Genomic DNA, 19,980 nt, shown 5'->3' with positions numbered 1-19,980 from the left:
TTCACAGGGATTCTAGCGTTTCTAAAACATGCCCTTGTGTTCGGTGCCACTCATCGCTACGGGGAAGAGCTGAACCTTTTCAAAACACCACATTATGGTGAAACGAGTGGATGACGGTCTCGTTCAATCAATGACGTGTCCTTTATAAAGGTACAGTAACCCTCCGGTGTGTTTGTTTGTGTATTGCCTGAATAAATACACTCTGTTCTAGCTCGCAGCCCTTGCTATTGTATTCATAATGTGGTTAGAGTACAATAGCTCATCCCATCAACAGCACAATGAGTGCAGCTGGAATGTTTTCTTTCTGATTTCTGAACTGTTCTGAAATGACTGCTTGACAGTGACTATCAAATGCTCTTCATCTGTTTGCTGTCTCTCATTTAAATTGATGAACTGAAGCAGAGTTCTTTGTAAATGGAGGCTCAAGGACGTGTAAACACCAGCAGCAAACTCTAGAAAGGGTCTGAGAATGTCTTGTTTCTCTGAAATCAAGCATGTTTATAGGTGTGCTGTTTTCAATGCTGAAATACTTTATTGTTGAAGGGTGTAAACACTGTTACTTGTGGGCACTGTGACAACTGTGAAACAATATGATGGGATCTTTGTCGTGAGGTCTGCTCGGGAAAACACTACTTTAAGTGTTAGTTCACCCAAAAATAAAGCAAAATTAATGACTTTGTTAAAAAGTTTTGTCTTCTCAGTGTCAGTATATTGCGCACATGTACACTGAAAAAAGTGTTGCATGCAGAACTGTTGCAAACAATTTATTGGTGTTGAATTTAAACAAACAAATTAAGTTTAATAATGTTCAACTTAATTTGTTTGTTTAAATTCAGCCCAAATAAATTGCTTACAACCTCTTAACATAAAGAAATTGAGTAAATCCAAGGAATTATCTTTGAATAATTTTTTTTTCAGTGTATGTGCTTTGTGTTACAGCACTGCTTTTGTGATCACCAGCAGTGTTGCCTCCACTGGAGATTACTTCCTGTAGTCTGTTGTAAAAGGCTTATTTCACATGGCCGTCATTTTAAAACATGAAAGTGAGGCTGTGGTGAGAAAAACCCTGGAAGTTTAGGATCAGCACTGTAAACATTGCAACAACATGCTATGGATTACAAACTTCCAGCTGTTGCCGTGATTTTTAAATGCAGATGTGGTGTAAACATCACTGTAATATCATTCATTGGGTTTAATTTAAACAATTAAAAGAATATTAGGCATCAAACAAAATCACTATCACCTCCTAGGCACCAAGTAAACACAGAGGGGACACTTCTCTGCCTCAGCCTATGTAACCCGGTGAGTGATAGACTAATTTCAAGTGGCTGCCATTTTTAAAGGCAAAATCGAGGCTGCGGTGGGAAGAAACCCGGAAGTATCACTTAGAGTTAGATAGGAACGTCGTGTACCTGGCTGTATATCTTATCAGCAAAGAGAAAGTGAAACAAATGTATCATTTCACTGCCTTCAAAATTCAGCTAAGTTAAGGGAAATGGCACTAGTTAGCTAACGTTTTCTTTCCCAAACACACATTTTACATGCCATTTATCAAACTCGAGTTAATTCACTCAAGTGATATCCCTCGGTAGCCAGTATGGTCGACACCGAAGCATAAGGTATTCGAGATCAGGGGGACAAAATGATCTAACTGAGTGTATGTTTCTCTGATCACACCATGAGTTGTTAATAAAGAAACAAACATCTCCTCCTTTGCTTTTCCCCGTGAGTTCTTTCATTCTATCCCTGCGTTGCATGGAGAACCCCGAAAGTTTAGCAGCTGTGTCTGGTAGCTCTGCAGATGGCCAGGTTTCTGTAAGACAGAAAATGCAGCAGTTTCTTGTTTTCCGTTGGAAGGAAATGCGCGCTCGTAGCTTGCAAAGTTTGTTGTCCAGTGACTGAACGTTAGCCAGCAGAATGGTGGGGAGCGGAGGTCAAAATCTTCTTTCCGGCTGTGTTTCCGTCGTCGCCTCGGTTGTGTGACCTAGACACAGGGCTCTGTTGCTGTGTTTGTAAACCAATTTCCCGAAGTGCGTGTCTATCGTGGGCAATATGAGTGTGTACATCCAGCACGAAAAACGACAAAAATACAAGAAAACACACAAAATACAACAAAGTTTGCTGGGAGCTCGCAACAAGGCTACCATACTCAATGCCATCTTTGATTGGCATCTTTGCATTCATCGTTGTATCTTTTCATTAGTGCATTAACAAGCTACTTTTAAAGGTGCTATATAAAAATGCAGGTAATGTTGAGCCAGGAGAGCTCAGCTCTGTCTGAATATATCTCTCACAGACATATCTGTAACAATATATCGGTAACCGATGGATTAATATTTGACCGTGTTCAGCATACATCATGTTCTTTGTGCATGTGTCTGTCTTTAAGAGTGGGACGTTAGAGCGAAGCTCATTAATAAACAGACATTTTACATGCCATTTATCAAACTCAAGTTAATTCACTCATTAATTGTGTCATTAATCGACACAAACTATATATGGTCAATCATGGACCTTGTGATTCTCTGTGTACTTTATGGAGCAATAAATGAGCTTATAAACCATTTCTGGAGATTTTTTTTAACTTACCGAAGCCATAAACCTACTTTGTAGATCAGGGCTTGCCAAACTTTTTAACCAACGCCAGAAACTTGTGCTGCCCAAATTAATTTTTAATGTATTTGATTGCTATAAAAGTGTCAGGAAGTTTAACTTGGTGCTAGAAAAGCAATCTGCTGTGGCTGACACTTGCTGTGTTGTTAGTTTAACGTAAACACACCAATCCTAGGAAAAATATCATTGAAAGGCTGATGGTTTTCAATTTGCATGTTGTTTTTATTTAACTATTAACTACTTTTATCTTCTGTGGGTTAAAAAATGGATGAAATATGGTAAATCTTATAGTTTAATCAAATCTATTTGACTTTTGGAAACCACCAAGTGACCCCCTGCCATTGCCTCCCACATTGGGAACCACTGATGTAGATATCAGAGAACAATTTCACTTTTTAAACAAATACAGCACCTATAATGACAAAATATCATAACTCTAAAGTGGTCTCTGATTTCTTTTTTCCACAAAGAACCTCACAATTGTGCACGAAAAACGACAAAAATACAAGAAAACACACAAAATACAACAAAGTTTGCTGGGAGCTCGCAACAAGGCTGCCATGCTCAATGCCATCTTTGATTGGCATCTTTGCATTCATCGTTGTATCTTTTCATTAGTGCATTAACAAGCTACTTTTAAAGGTGCTATATAAAAATGCAGGTAATATTGAGCCAGGAGAGCTCTTACTGTAGATCAGTGATTCTCAACCAGTGGGCTGCGGCCCACTAGTGGGCCTTAGCAATCCTGCAGGTGGGCCGCGAGATAGACTAAAATGAACTTAAATATTATATTACAATTAGTAGATTTCATTGTTAAATATGTCATATTAAATCATTGCATTGAATTAATGGCATTTTCCATTTTCTGTGATTGATTTCTTTGAACAGGTAAAAGCAGCATAGTTTAATACAAACATAACTGTGGCTTAAACTTCCAACCGTTGCATGCCAACCAGGACTAGATTTTCAGTTCTATAAAGCAAAACGTGACGAAAATGTAAAGGTAACGCTGATTCGAGTTATAGCCTAACAACCAGCTGATGTGTGCCTAATGCCTGCTACTCGTACTGTATCAGAGTCACCTAAGTCTGTTAATTTACAAACTATAGATGTTCTCTTTGAGTGAACGTTAAAATATTTGCATAGTTGCCCAAATGAAGGTCCGGCGAGTCTTTTATATAATAGATGCACGCATGTACAGGAGGAACTCGCCAGGCTTGGTAGTGTTTCAGTGGTGAAGAGCTGGTCACTGTTCCTGTCAACAAACTCCAATAATATCCAGCTGCAAACCAAACTGCCTTCAGGTCAGGCTCAAATTGGCTAATCGGGAGGACCGGGAGAATTTCCGGTGAGCCGGTCCGTTTTTTGGCAACGAGGGCCAGTGTCCCTAGCTGCTTGCACTCTCAGCTGTCGCACTTTTTCATTTACTTGTTTATTTGACCATAGCCTTACTCTTTTTATTCATTTTTTTGCCACAGCACCGCTCTTTTTATTTATTTTTATTTACAGGTTTAAATGACCTGCAGTTTGAACCTCACCTAAAAAATAAATAAATATATATATATATATATATATATATATATATATATATATATATATATATATATATATATATATATATATATATATATATATATTATTTTTAGTGTTAAGACATATAAAACCGATTGGGTTACTTATGTAAGTGTACATATTTAATTTTTTTGTTTGACCATCGTTACAAAGGACTGGATATCTATAAAGTATTTTGCACAGAATATATATTCAGATATTGCAGGAAAGGACATTGTGATGTTTTAAAGAATAGTGTTGGAGATGTAGCTACCCTTCTCATAAAAACATTTGAAGTTCTAAAGCAGCTGTTTCCTTGAAAAAGACGGGATAGTGTCATTAGAAACTGAATTGGAAATTACCTTATTTTAATATAGTCAGTCGTGAACTTAGATGGGCAGGTCTAAGGCTTCAAACTCCAGGGCTGAAAATCAGTCCCACTCATTCTGACCCTGCTTCAGATCGATGTGTTTCAACAGATTTAGTGTTGTTAGTGTATTTAAAGTTTTTTGTTTATTTTTTTTTAACTATAATAGTAGATCAATAGATGAATAGTAGTCAGTTCAACTGAAAGCAGCAGTTTTTTTTTTTTTTTTTTTTTTTTTGCCATCCCCTGTACTCCTGTCAGGTTAATTTTTTGAAGAAAATGCCAAAATACTTTGCAGTTGTAAAGAATAACTAATCAAAAATTCAAAATTTCAATCTTTTTGTGTTAAAAAAAATCAGAGAAGGTAAAATAAATGTTTTTCTATTAAATAAAGGTTTAAACTATTTTATTTTATTTTATTTTTTTGTTAGATGTCAGACAGTTGGGCCTTTAAAATATTTTTGCAGAAGGAGATGGGCCTCAAAGTGAAAGAGGTTGAGAACCCCTGCTGTAGATGAATAGATCTCGAGATAAAAAAAATAAAAATAAAATGTGTGTAGCAACACGTTGATATCAGTTTTGTATGGCCAAACAATTGCATTTCTTGATCGTTTTATTGCGTTTCATATTCGGTTTGCTCAATACTACAAGTGGTGCAGAAATCACATGCTTCAACATAAGCACAACTCAGATGAACAGAATCCAATGCAATTGTTTTCTTTCTATCCAAGGTTACCATAAAGATCAAGACTTCTTTAGAAAGTGCATGTGTAGATCTCATAACGCATGTGTTGTATGATTTTTCTGTGGCTTTCTGCCACCCACCCACATATAAGACAGCAAACAGCCTTCTCTCTCTCTCTCTTTCTCTCTCTCTCTCTCTGTCTCTCTCTCTCTCTCTCTCTCTCTCTCTCTCACCTAAAGAAACGCTGGCTCACAATCTCCCCTGAAAGCAAATAACAGCTCAAGAACTTCTGAAATTGCAGGGATGGGAATTGAACTCAAGTTTGCAATGCCTTTTGTGGGCTTTTCTTGGCTGTTTTCTTGCAGGTTAGATGTCGTTCTGGCGGCTTCATCTTTACTTTGTCATTTGACCTTTCGGAGAAGGTTAACATGAGCGGTGCTCCGTGTATAAAGAAAAAGAATAAGTAATACCACCATCGTTATGTACTGCAGTCTCTCAGGCACGTGTTAGATGTCTTTCATGGCTTTTTTAGTGTAATTATACACCGACAATGTGCTGGATTCTAGCAACATAATGTGACTTGCGGTGTTAGAAGTGTGTAACATTGTAAAGCTGCAGTGTTAATGTCAGCCTTGGTGGAATATAACCAAATGAAAGGCTCAATAAAAGCTTGCTCGTCCTGATTTTGCCAAGTGCTAGTTGTCCTGAGACCGACATATTTTATGATGACCCAGGGACATCATCACTATCAGCCAATCAAACGTTATTACGTCATCATTATGAGCCTCCTGCAGAGTCCGCCAAAAACGCAGATTCAAAAAAGAAAACACACACACACCCACGCACAGGCAACTGCCATTTTCACCAGTGAAGAGGACAGGTGAAGAGGTGAGATCACCGGTTTTCTTCTATAAGTTTACAGAAGCATCAATGATTGTAAAATTCATATGTGTTTATGGATTTGTCCTTTTTTCCAGCGAAGTAAACGAGCAACGTTTAACTTTTGTTTGCATTAAGTTAGCCTAATTAGCCGTCCCTACCTAACGTTAGATTAGCGTGCTGCTCTTCCGCTACTGTGATTTACTTTCTGGTATTAATTAAAACAAGCTAACAATATTGTTTTGAATATTTAAATCTAGCAAACGTTATTAAACGCGACTAAACTTACCCTCTTGCTAATTTAGCGACCTTTTTTCTAATATTTCGGTTTTTAGCATGTATTATGTCAATTTCATTTAAAGACACGCCAGAAATGTGGACCAACACAGCACTAACGTTAGTTTAAACACAAGACAGTAGGTTATTTGAGGCGTTAACTACTGTGAATCGCTGCAAAAATTCAACTAACGTTAGTGATTTAATAATTTATTCTGTTAAATATGTTGGCATCATCACAGGTTTATTAATATCATTTATATTTTAACCTCACGTCATTATCACTGATTTATTAATATGTTAACCTTAGGTCATCGTCACTAATTTATTAATTTATTTAATATGTTAACCTCAGGTCATCATCACTGATTTATTATTATTATTAATATGTTAACCTCAGGTCATCATCACTAATTTATTAATTTATTTAATATGTTAACTTCAGGTCATCATCACTGATTTATTATTATTATTAATATGTTAACCTCAGGTCATCATCACTGATTTATTAATTTATTTAATATGTTAACCTCAGGTCATCATCACTGATTTATTATTATTATTAATATGTTAACCTCAGGTCATCATCACTAATTTATTAATTTATTTAATATGTTAACTTCAGGTCATCATCACTGATTTATTATTATTATTAATATGTTAACCTCAGGTCATCATCACTGATTTATTAATATTATTAATATGTTAACCTCAGATCATCATCACTAATTTATTAATATATTTAATATGTTAACCTCAGGTCATCATCACTGATTTATTATTATTATTAATATGTTAACCTCAGGTCATCATCACTGATTTATTAATATTATTAATACATCATCATCACTGATTTATTAATATTATTAATATTTTAACCTCAGGTCATCATCACTGATTTATTAATATTATTAATATCTTAACCTCAGGTCATCATCACTGATTTATTAATAATAATATGTTAACCTCAGTTTATCATCACTGATGTATTAATATTTTAACCTCAGGTCATCACAGATTTATTAATATGTTAACCTCAGGTCATCACTGATTTATTAATATTATTAATATCTTAACATCAGGTCATCATAACTGATTTATTAATATTACTAATATCTTAACCTCAGGTCATCATCACTGATTTATTAATGTTAACTCAGGTTATCATCACTGATTTATTAATAATAATATGTTAACCTCAGTTTATCATCACTAATGTATTAATATTAAGATGTTAACCTCAGGTCATCATCACTGATTTATTAATATTATTAATACATCATCATCACTGATTTATTAATATTATTAATATTTTAACCTCAGGTAATCATCACTAATTTATCAATATTAATATTATCTTAACCTCAGTTCATCATCACTGATGTATTAATATTAATATGTTAACCTCAGGTTATCATCACTGATTTATTAATAATAATATGTTAACCTCAGTTCATCATCACTGATGTATTAATATTAATATGTTAACCTCAGCTCGTCGATTTAATAATATTATTAATATGTTAACCTCAGGTCCTCATCACTGATTTATTAATAATAATATGTTAACCTCAGGTCATCATCTCAGATTTATTAATATCATCACTGATTATATACACACATATATATATATATATAAATATATATATATATATAAATATATATATATATATATATATATATATATATATATATATATATATATATATATATACATATATACATATATATATATATATATATATATATATATATATATATATATATATATATATATATATATACATATATACATATATATATATATATATATATATATATATATATATATATATATATATATATATACATATATACATACATATACATATACACACACACACACACATATATATATAGATTTTTTTATTTTATTTTTTTTTTACATAAAAACAAGCAATAAATATTTTGTTCAGACTTCCTTAACTCTTTAAAACCTAATGAACTCTTTAAGTGGTTTTAAAGCTATAATTTTATACACATTTTAAGGATTGAGCTTCTAGATTTTAGTTTTGTGTAAAACCATTTCAGATTTACTATGCCCAGCAGCACAAACTCTCTTTTGGCATGAAAAAGTAGCAGTTTTTGGAGATGTTATAGTGTTTTATTAAACGTGATGTGTTTTATTGTAATATTAACATAGTACAAACCTTTCAGTCTGTTGTCTAGTCCCTTTATCAAGAAGTCAATTTATCAACTAGAAAATCAAAATCTAGCATCTTTTGTAATTTTTAATAACAGGCAACTCGTGATTGCAAGTAATATTATTGTTTTTTTTTTTTTCAGGAGGAGCATTGAACAAGATAAATGTGCAAAACCTGGGCCCTGAATCATGCTTTGATTTGGCAACTCATTTCTTGGGACCTCTCGCAGTTGATGTTTTCTTTTCCTTTCTAGAGGACTGCCTGAAATAAGCTTAGTACACAACTAAGGTGGTAAACAAAAACAAAACTCAGATTACGTTTTTACAATTAGAATTTTATTTCATTTTAGACAGTTGTTCTATTGTAAATGTTATGTTCTAAACTGATATCAGATATACTGTACAAAATAAAAATTTTTAAAAAAGCGTTTTCTTCTTAGTTCTTCGTACATGGGGTCAGTTCTTCGTACATGGATTACTCAGTTAGCTGGATTTGGATAATGACGATTTGACACGATCCAGGATCATTTCGTTCTTCAAAACTGATCCGAGAGTCGCTGTCATAGCAACAGTTCTGGTACCTCAAACCTGGTCGGGAGCAGGTTCAATTCATATAAACAGGATTAGATTGGGTCAGTTCAAGCAAAGATAATACAGAAAGAATGTACCAGATTCTGACATTTTCTTACAGTAGTAGTTATATACACTTGGGAAAATAGTACATATTTATTTATATATTTATTAAATATTTATTATAAATAAATATTTATAAATAAAATATTTAATATATTTACTATTTTAAATAGTAAATATAAATATATATATATACACATACACACACAACAGTTCTGTCTGGATTTCGAAATTGACTGGTAGCCGTGATATATTTAAGTAATATAAGCATCCGTACTACCTTTTTACCCTTTGTGTATAACTCCGCCCACATACAGCAGACACTACAGTTTGACAAATATTACTGCTGTGACACAACAAAATATACTTTTGAGGCTTTTTTTAGTCGAGAATGTAGTTGTTTTGATTGCAACTATGCAGTTTATTTGCAAGAATAGTGCTTATTTTAAAATATTTACAATTACTGAGAGACAGCTCGTCGGCGACAGTTGACGTTTTCTATCCACAAGATGGCGACAGAACCGCATAATAAGTCCTTACGGCTGTTTCACACTGCAAGCGAAAGCAGTGCGTGAGCAGCGCATATGTCGAGCAGTAGCAGCACGCAGGTGTTTGCCTTTTACACCAGCTGCGTCTGCAGCGCGCAGCTCTTCGTCAGCTGCTGCAGAGATCAACATATCGCTGTCTATTCTATCTAGTTACCCATGTCTCTCTATATACAAATACACTTTTCAAACATTTTATCTGCAACAAGACCAACGGCAACCTCCTCCTATGCTGTTTCTTTAACCTGCAAATCTTTATTTTACAAATTTTATAGATCAAACAGTACTGTATGCTTCTCAAACTCTATGAGGAGTACGTCAGAAGACAATCGCCAGTGATATGTCATTTGGTTTTTGATTGACAGGATGTTGTAAGCCTATAGTTATATCTATACAGTATAGTTATAATTATATTTTTACATGATCCACTTCAGTGATGTCCAGCGGCAGAGTAACAGCATGTTAATTCACGCTCGTGCAAAGGATGAGATGGATAAAAGTGATCAATGCTTGCCCTTCTTTTACTTATTTTCGTGTTGTCAGGATCACAGTGCAAACAGCTCCCAGGTGAAATAACTTGAGCGAACATAAAGCAAAGCCGAATAAAGCTTTCTTCCTCTGCTTGAGCAGCCACAGCACACAGCGAGTTCACATCATCCAGCATGCATGTCGAACTACACTACCCACAATACACTTTGCTATGGACTACAATTCCCGTAAATCACTTCCCCTCGCCAAGAAAACTGATACTAAAATTGTTTTGTAGTTCGGGCCGAAATAAAGGTTTGTTGCAGTTTTTAATGGTTTAAGTTCATTTGATTGACTATATATAAATCAGTTGATATTATTGACGCATTTATTGAGTAAAATTGTTACTTTTTACTGTCATTTAATGTATTTAGGTCATTATCAATGCACTGTCACTTTAATTGAGCGTGAGCAGCGCGTCAAAAATAGACCCAGCGCCGAAACTATCGCTGCACTGCTGCTTCAGCGACGTATGAAAGCTCTAATCTGTTAACATGGACGCCAAAAAAACATGCACCGCTGACGCTTGCGGTGTGAAACAGGCGTTACGCTTAAAAGATATAACAGTCTGATTTCTAACTATAGCAGATCAAATATTAAACTGGTAAGCACACCTGCCAACACTTCCGTTTTTCATGGGGGTATCATGTATTTCAGACCAGTCTCCCTGTTTGTGTCAGAGTCTCTGTTTATAGCATCTTCCAAAGTTAGACCACAGATGACCAATTGTCTCCCAGTTGTTCCTGAAGTACTTGCAGACATATTTGAAGTTCCTAAACTGGCAGTGAAACATCTCAGCCTTTTCCTTAAATTCTTGTGCCTGTAAAAATTGACAAGGAAAATCATGTTTCATGTTGTTAGCATAAAAACCGCTGTAGATTTTTAGGTCATTAAATAATCCTTCACACAGATATATACCCCAGTGTGTGCGGTAAATCTACTGAGAATCTTTATTGTTCTTATACTGTCTAAATCACTGTAGGTCTATGACTGGATAAACCAACATAACATAACACTATTTGCAGTAACTAAAACAGACCCACCAAACAATCCATGTTTATAACAAAAAAGAAAAGTTGCAAAGTTATCATAAATTATAAAAAGGCATCATAGTTTCACATTTAATTAAATTATAATAAATTTAATCAATTCCTTTTGGACTATGTAAGATCTATGATCTGAAATGTTATTCAGAACAGAATTAAAATATATCTTTATTTAAAACAAAAAAATGTAGCTCATGCTGTGAAATGCACTTTAAACTGACCTAAAAAGGTATCAATTATTAATTAAGGTTGTTAATATAAATGGAATGCTTACAAATGTGTGTAAAATATGTAAAGTTAATCTATGAAACTCTGCACACCTAGCCTAGTTTATATCTGAACACAGTTGATAAGCAGCATAAATTCATTTTTGAAGGAGAGTAATTGTGTGTGAGTGAGAAGAGGCCAGATGCAAGTGTTATCTGAAAATTTCTCTTAAAATTAGAATTTTTTCTACAGCTCCTGTGTGTAGGTTCTGTTATTGAACTTTTGTGGTAAGGTGTGTTTTTTTCATTGCCTTTAAAGTTAAATAACAGCATAAACAATAAAGGCTGGAAAATATGCTAATTTTCAGCGTACGACAGTAGAATGTAGTTTGGGTAACTTCTCAATATCATTCTTTTTGGTAAAAATAAAATAAAGAGGGGATAAGGATGTACATATTCATATTTACTTTAACATGTTTAATAAAGCCAACAGTAAAATTTTACTAATACACATTTATCCAAATCTTAATATGTATATGTGGAAAATCTATTCATAAGACCATTTGAATCGAATATTAGCAAAACTATCATATTTACACAAACATGTGTAAGCCATAAAAAGGTGTTTGTACAACAAAGTACAGGGGGTATAAAACATAGTATAATTAAATGACCCTTGAAAATTTACAAAAATAGAGCGCTTACGTACATAATTTACAATGTTTAAATCAGCCCCGGAAATAATCTGCATGCGTTACTCTTGACCGCACACTGAGAGAAATCGAAAGTAACCCTGTCACTTAAAATGTAACTTTAAATGTCCAGTAGGTGGGGAGTCAAAACCAGAAGTATGTGATAGCACAACAATGATAGCGATTCAAAAATATATGTTTTGATGGGCCGAATATCATTATATTTTTGATGTCAGTTGTGGGCCGGATGGAGGAGGCAGGGCCGCAAATGGTTTGAGGGTCGGCAGTTTGAGACCTGACTTAGAGGCTTTTGCATCTGAACTCTTCATGCTGTATGTGGGTTACCATTTTATATTAGCTGTCATTAACATTATTTTTTCACATATTAAAAATGCATGTTACAAGCTTGTTACCAAAGTAGAATGACACATTAGAACATACAATTGTACTATAAGGGTGCTTTCACACCTGTGAATCGATTCAGTTGTTCTGAAAAAGAGATTAAAAATGTTACATTGTTGCTCTTTGCTCTTGGAGCGGTTCACTTTCACACTGCAAAGTTTCTAATCGGACCAAAAGAGCTAAAACAAGTCACGTGCGAGTAAACTCTCCTCACATTGGTCAGAGTGTCAGGGTTTATTTTGCAGCGTTCCGCTCAGCTGTCAGGGGGAGGTGGTGGTTTAGTGGTGGTTGACAAGGTGCGCACGCCCGACGTGTCTGAGGAGAGATGCAGTGGGGAGGGGTGAGAAGGGTGCGCGACGATGCCTATTTGAGGACCGGGAGGAAGACGCGAGATTACCGGGAGGTCATCACTTGTTTTCGGGCATCCGGAGACCCGTGAAACTTCCCACCCTACTCATAATTCTCTCTTCATATAGCCGTAAGCCTATTACATATCCATAAAACACTGTGATATAACCGCGCTCGGATCGGATCGCTTTCTCACTGTAATCGAACCACTCCAGGGTTCGTTTCTATCGAGCCGAGACTACCTCACTCAGGCGGTCTCGGAGCGATTACTTTGGCGTGGAATAGAGCGCAATTGCCTTGTTCACATATGCCAAACGAACCGCGCTAACTGGCCAAACGAGACAGGTTCTGAAACAGATGTGTAGGTGTGAAAGCACTATAAAAAAAATAGCAACACACCTTTGAACAGCATTTCATCTCTGACATAAACTGTATGATGTGCGCTCTTGAATCTGCCTTTTCAGGTCCACTCACACCAGATTCAGATATTGACAGCCAACAAGTTACTGCCTGTGTGTAATAAATGGTGGAAAAACGTAACAACATATTTAATATGGTCAGAACTTCCATGACACATTCGAAATTAGAATCAAGCATTATAAGCTTCAAGTTAAGGGATACTCAAATCAAAGTAAAAACAATATATGTTATTGCTACTTTTTTTTTTTTGCTTAAGTGCATCGATGATTGACAAACGCAAAATAATACCCAGATAATGTCAAGTAATATTACAGTATGTTGTGTGACATGTTGCAATGTGAAATAAGCTTAAGCTCAATCCACTGATTCATTAGCAACTGAAGATGAAAAAATGTGAATGGTAATCCTGTTAGAGATTTACATAAAAAAAATATATTAATATGACAGTTGATGAAAATAGAATATGAATCTATAAAATGAGGAAAAACAAAAGCAGTATCTTAACTTAGTACTTACTTGCGTTACATGGTACCAACAAAGGAGACTGTCTGACTCGTTGAACACCTTACGGATGGCATTGATTTCAGCCTGGTCTTTATCAACCATAAAACACCTAAAAAATAAATACTTTAAACTTTAAGATAGAGAAAACAAATACAAAATATTACAAATGTTTGCTCTCCAAAGAATGCATTTTGTTGTTTACTTTTATATACCTTCTCTAGAAAAAAACAATTTATGCATGAAATCAACATCTAACAAATACCAATTCTGACCCGAATTTGCTAATATAAAGTAAAAATCCACAATATTAACAATTATGACCTGAGATTAACGTATTATTAATAAATCAGTGATGATGACCTGAGGTTAGCATATTATTAATAAATCAGTGATGATGACCTGAGGTTAGCATATTATTAATATTAATAAATCAGTGATGATGACCTGAGGTTAGCATATTAATAATATTGATAAATCAGTGATGATGACCTGAGGTTAACGCATTATTAATAAATCAGAGATGATGACCTGTATATTAATAAATCAGTGATGATGACCTGAGGTTAGCATATTATTAATATTAATAAATCAGCGATGATGACCTGAGGTTAACATATTAATAATATTAATAAATCAGTGATGACCTGAGGTTAACATATTAATAATATTAATAAATCAGTGCTGACCTGAGGTCAACATATTATTAATATAAATAAATCAGTGCTGATGACCTGTGGTTAACATATTAATAATATTAATAAATCAGTGATAATGACCTGAGGTTAACATATTAATAATATTAATAAATCAATGATCACCTGAGGTTAACATATTAATATTAATTAATCAGTCAGTGATGATGACCTGAGGTTAATGTATTAATAATATTAATAAATCAGTGATGATGACCTGAGGTTAACATATTAATAATATTAATAAATTGACGACCTGAGGTTAACGTATTAATAATATTAATAAATCAGTGATTAAGACCTGTGTTTAACGTATTATTAATATTAATAAATCAGTGATGATGACCTGAGGTTAACATGTTAATAATATTAATAAATCAGTGATGACCTGAGGTCAACATATTAATAATATAAATAAATCAGTGATGATGACCTGTGGTTAACATAATAATATTAATTAATCAGTCAGTGATGATGACCTGAGATTAAAGTATCAATAATATTAATAAATCAGTGCTGATGACCTGTGGTTAACATATTAATAATATTAATAAATCAGTGATGATGACCTGAGGTTAACATATTAATAATATTAATAAATCAATGATGACCTGAGGTTAACATATTAATATTAATTAATCAGTCAGTGATGATGACCTGAGGTTAATGTATTAATAAATCAGTGATGATGACCTGAGGTTAACATATTAATACTATTAATAAATTGACGACCTGAGATTAACATATTAATAATATTAATAAATCAGTGATGATGACCTGAGGTTAGCATATTAATAATATTAATAAATTAATGATGACCTGAGGTTAACATAATAATATTAATTAATCAGTCAGTGATGATGACCTGAGGTTAATGTAGTAATAATATTAATAAATCAGTGATGATGACCTGAGGTTAACATATTAATAATACTAATAAATTGACGACCTGAGGTTAACGTATTAATAATATTAATAAATCAGTGATTAAGACCTCTGGTTAACGTATTAATAATATTAATAAATCAGTGATGATGACCCGAGGTTAATACATTAATAATATTAATAAATCAATGATGACCTGAGGTTAACATATTAATATTAATTAATCAGTCAGTGATGATGAGCTGAGGTTAATGTATTAATAATATTAATAAATTAGTGATGACGACCTGAGGTTAACATATTAATAATATTAATAAATCAATGTTGACCTGAGGTTAACATAATAATATTAATTAATAAGTCAGTGATAATGACCTAAGGTTAATGTATTAATAATATTAATAAATCAGTGATGATGACCTGAGGTTCACATATTAATAATATTAATAAATTGACGACCTGAGGTTAACGTATTAATAATATAATAAAATCAGTGATTAAGACCTCTGGTTAACGTATTATTAATATTAATAAATCAGTGATGATGACCTGAGGTTAACATATTAATAATATTAATAAATCCGTGATGATGACCTGAGGTTAACAATTTATAAATAATAAATCAGTGATGATGACCTGAGGTTAACACATTAATAATATTAATAAATCAGCTATGATGACCTGAGGTTAACATATTAATAATATTAATGAATCCGTGATGATGACCTGAGGTTAACATATTAATAATATTAATAAATCAGTTAAGGCCATGAGGTTAACATGTTAATTATATTAATAAATCAGGGATGACATGAGGTTAACATGTTAATAATATTAATAAATCAGTGATGACCTGAGGTCAACATATTAATAATATACATAAATCAGTGATGATGACCTGTGGTTAACATATAAATAATATGAATAAATCGACGACCTGAGGTTAACATATTAATAATATTATTAAATCAATGATGACCTGAGGTTAAGGTATTAATAATATTAATAAATCAGCGATTATAACCTCAGGTTAACGTAATAATAATATTAATAAATCAGTGATGATGACATGAGGTTAAAGTATCAATAATATTAATAAATCAGTGATTATGACCTGAGGTTAAAGTGTTAATAATATTAATAAATCAGCTATGATGACTTGAGGTTAACATATTAATAAATCAATGATGACCTGAGGTTAACATATTAATATTAATTAATCAGTCAGTGATGACCTGAGGTTAATGTATTAATAATATTAATAAATCAGTGATGACGACCTGAGGTTAACATATTAATAATATTAATAAATCAATGTTGACCTGAGGTTAACATAATAATATTAATTAATCAGTCAGTGATGATGACCTGAGGTTAATGTATTAATAATATTAATAAATCAGAGATGATGACCTGAGGTTAACATATTAATAATATTAATAAATTGCCGACCTGAGGTTAACATATAAATAATATAAAAAAAATCAGTGATTAAGACCTCTGGTTAACGTATTATTAATATTAATAAATCAGTGATGATGACCTGAGGTTAACATATTAATAAATCCGTGATGATGACCTGAGGTTAACACATTAATAATATTATTAAATCAGTGATGATGACCTGAGGTTAACATGTTAATAATATTAATAAATCAGTGATGACCTGAGGTCAACATATTAATAATATACATAAATCAGTGATGATGACCTGTGGTTAACATATTAATAATATTAATAAATCAGCGATGATAACCACAGGTTAACGTATTAATAATATTAATAAATCAGTGATGATGACATGAGGTTAAAGTATCAATAATATTAATAAATCAGTGATTGTGACCTGTGATTAACGTATTAATACTATTAATAAATCAGTGATTATGACGAGGTTAAAGTTTTAATAATAATAATAAATCAGCTATGATGACTTGAGGTTAAGATATTAATAAATCAATGATGACCTGAGGTTAACATATTAATGATATTAATAAATTAGTGATGATGACCTGAAGTTAACATATTAATAATATAAATAAATCAGTGATGATGACCTGAGGTTAACATATTAATAACATAAATAAATCAGTGATGATGACCTGAGGTTAAAATATTAATATTAATTATTCAATCAGTGATGATGACCTGCAACGTATTAATAGTATTAATAAATCAGTGATGATGACCTGTGGTTAAAGTATTAATAATAATAATAAATAAGTGATGATGGTCTGAGGTTAACGTATTATTAATATTAATAAATCAGTGATGATGACCTGAGATTAACATATTAATAATATTAATAAATCAGTGATGATGACCTGAGGTTAACATATTTAACAGAAAAAAATATTAAATTAAATCACTAACGTTAGTTGAATTTTTGCAGCGATTCACAGTAGTAACGCCTCAAATAACCTACTGTCTTGTGTTTAAACTAACGTTAGTGCTGTGTTGGTCCACATTTCTGGCGTGTCTTTAAATGAAATTGACATAATACATGCTAAAAACCGAAATATTAGAAAAAAGGTCGCTAAATTAGCAAGAGGGTAAGTTTAGTCGCAATTAATAACGTTTACTAGATTTAAATATTCAAAACAATATTGTTAGCTTGTTTTAATTAATACCAGAAAGTAAATCACAGTAGCGGAAGAGCAGCACGCTAATCTAACGTTAGGTAGGGACGGCTAATTAGGCTAACTTAATGCAAACAAAAGTTAAACGTTGCTCGTTTACTTCGCTGGAAAAAAGGACAAATCCATAAACACATATGAATTTTACAATCATTGATGCTTCTGTAAACTTATAGAAGAAAACCGGTGATCTCACCTCTTCACCTGTCCTCTTCACTGGTGAAAATGGCAGTTGCCTGTGCGTGGGTGTGTGTGTGTTTTCTTTTTTGAATCTGCGTTTTTGGCGGACTCTGCAGGAGGCTCATAATGATGACGTAATAACGTTTGATTGGCTGATAGTGATGATGTCCCTGGGTCATCATAAAATATGTTGGTCTCAGGACAACTAGCACTTGGCAAAATCAGGACGAGCATAAAAGCTTCACATTACTAGTGTTGTAGTCAAGATCGCTTAACCTGTTAGCCAGCATCTCACTTATGAGGATTCATATCTGCCTTACTTGAAAAGGTAACAGTCCTTGACCCCGGTGAGCTAAAGACAAAAATTAGGTATCATAGGAAAGAAGACACTTTGAGCTTTATTATAGTCAAAAACTGTGATATGTGAGGTAAGTACCCTTTCATAGCATTCATTTTACACACAAAATGCAGACATATGTAGCAAGCACTTATTTCTTGGTTCTTAAAGAATTTTCCCTGGGCACATTTTCCCATTGTTGCCAATGTTTGTTATTACATATACACATGGACTTAGTCTTGTAATAACCTAGATTTAAATATCTTAAAAGTCAAATGTCTCATGAGTTTATATTTAAAATTTGTTAAAGATATAATGCAAAATGACATTTCTGCATAAAGTTTTCTGAGACATTGGGTCCTATGAACCCGGCGAAATAAGGCACAATATGTGTATGGCAAAAATTGTTGATATTTCAGTTTATTTATGCCATTTGCATTTATATAATGTTATCAATATAAATATATAAGATTCTGGGGACTTTGATGGCCATTCTAGAACATTGTATCCTGTCTGAGCATGAATTCCTTGGTAGATCTAGAACTATGGCTTGGGTCATCGTTCTGCTAAAACATCCAACTCTGCCATAACTTCAGCTTGTTGACTGATTTCTGAACATTGTTCTTCAGAATCTGCTTGTACTGGGTGGAATCTGTACAACCTTTAACTCTGCCATTTTTTCCAGTACCTGTGCTTGCCACACATCTACACAGCATGATAGACTCTCCACCTTATTTTGCAGTCGGGAGCATGTTCTTCTCCTGGAATGCTGTGTTCTTTTTCCGCCATTCAAAATGCGTACGTTTGTGGCATCTGTCCACAGTATGTTTTTTCCAAACTGATTCAGGCTTGTCCAGATGAGCCATTGAAATAAAAGTGAAATGTTTGAAAATGTGCCTTCTGGAGCACTTTTAGGATATTTATCTTTAATCAAACTAAAATATTCAGTGTTGTTGCTACTTGTATACTTTTTTCTTTTTTACAATGTATGCTTAAGAAAATAATTAATTTTAATAATATAATTTTATGATTATATATTGTATATTTATTAGTATATGTTTTTGCCATAAATAAAGCCAATGCTGCTGATATGGCATGAAAACCTAAATAAATAATTAAGATGAGCCTTTGCATACCTCAAACCACTCTTATTGTTGTCAGAATGCAGAAAAGGCTTCTTCTGCATCACCTTCCATCGAGCTGTTCTTTGTGAAGAATGTGCTGAACTAACGGTGTACAATGACAATATTAGCATCAAGATGTTCCTGAAGCTCTTTAGAGATGGTCAGTGCTTTCTAACAATTCCTCACCTTTGACTTTCAGATATTTTTCTTGGTCTAGCACATCTTTTCTTCACAAGAATTGTTCCAGTG

The 19,980-nt window shown here is 33.1% G+C and overlaps 2 protein-coding genes and 1 long non-coding RNA gene across 4 annotated transcripts in view; 2 read left to right on the top strand and 1 right to left on the bottom strand.

Moving 5' to 3' along the window:
• Positions 1–19,980, top strand: part of LOC147835500 (uncharacterized) — a 345,699-nt gene that overhangs the window by 90,445 nt on the left and 235,274 nt on the right. The window lies entirely within an intron of this gene.
• Positions 10,552–16,955, bottom strand: LOC147842549 (uncharacterized). Its single transcript, XM_087264024.1, has 6 exons — positions 16,647–16,955; positions 15,389–15,783; positions 14,277–14,870; positions 13,890–14,237; positions 13,353–13,463; positions 10,552–11,079 (listed from the first exon to the last, which is right to left on the bottom strand). The coding sequence occupies exons 4-6, from the start codon at positions 13,977–13,979 to the stop codon at positions 10,936–10,938; spliced, it is 345 nt and encodes a 114-aa protein (XP_087120150.1). The 5' UTR covers positions 13,980–14,237; positions 14,277–14,870; positions 15,389–15,783; positions 16,647–16,955; the 3' UTR covers positions 10,552–10,935.
• LOC147842548 (uncharacterized) lies at positions 15,739–17,962 on the top strand. Its single transcript, XR_015497356.1, has 3 exons — positions 15,739–16,095; positions 16,141–16,396; positions 16,439–17,962. It is a non-coding gene; the product is annotated as an uncharacterized LOC147842548 (long non-coding RNA).

Source organism: Danio rerio, chromosome 8 (assembly GCF_052040795.2).
Source record: "Danio rerio strain M-AB ecotype USA chromosome 8, GRCz13ab, whole genome shotgun sequence".
In the NCBI taxonomy this organism is placed as follows: domain Eukaryota; kingdom Metazoa; phylum Chordata; class Actinopteri; order Cypriniformes; family Danionidae; genus Danio; species Danio rerio.
Note: the sequence above shows the minus strand (reverse complement) of the source record. Positions and strands in the feature narration are given on the sequence as shown.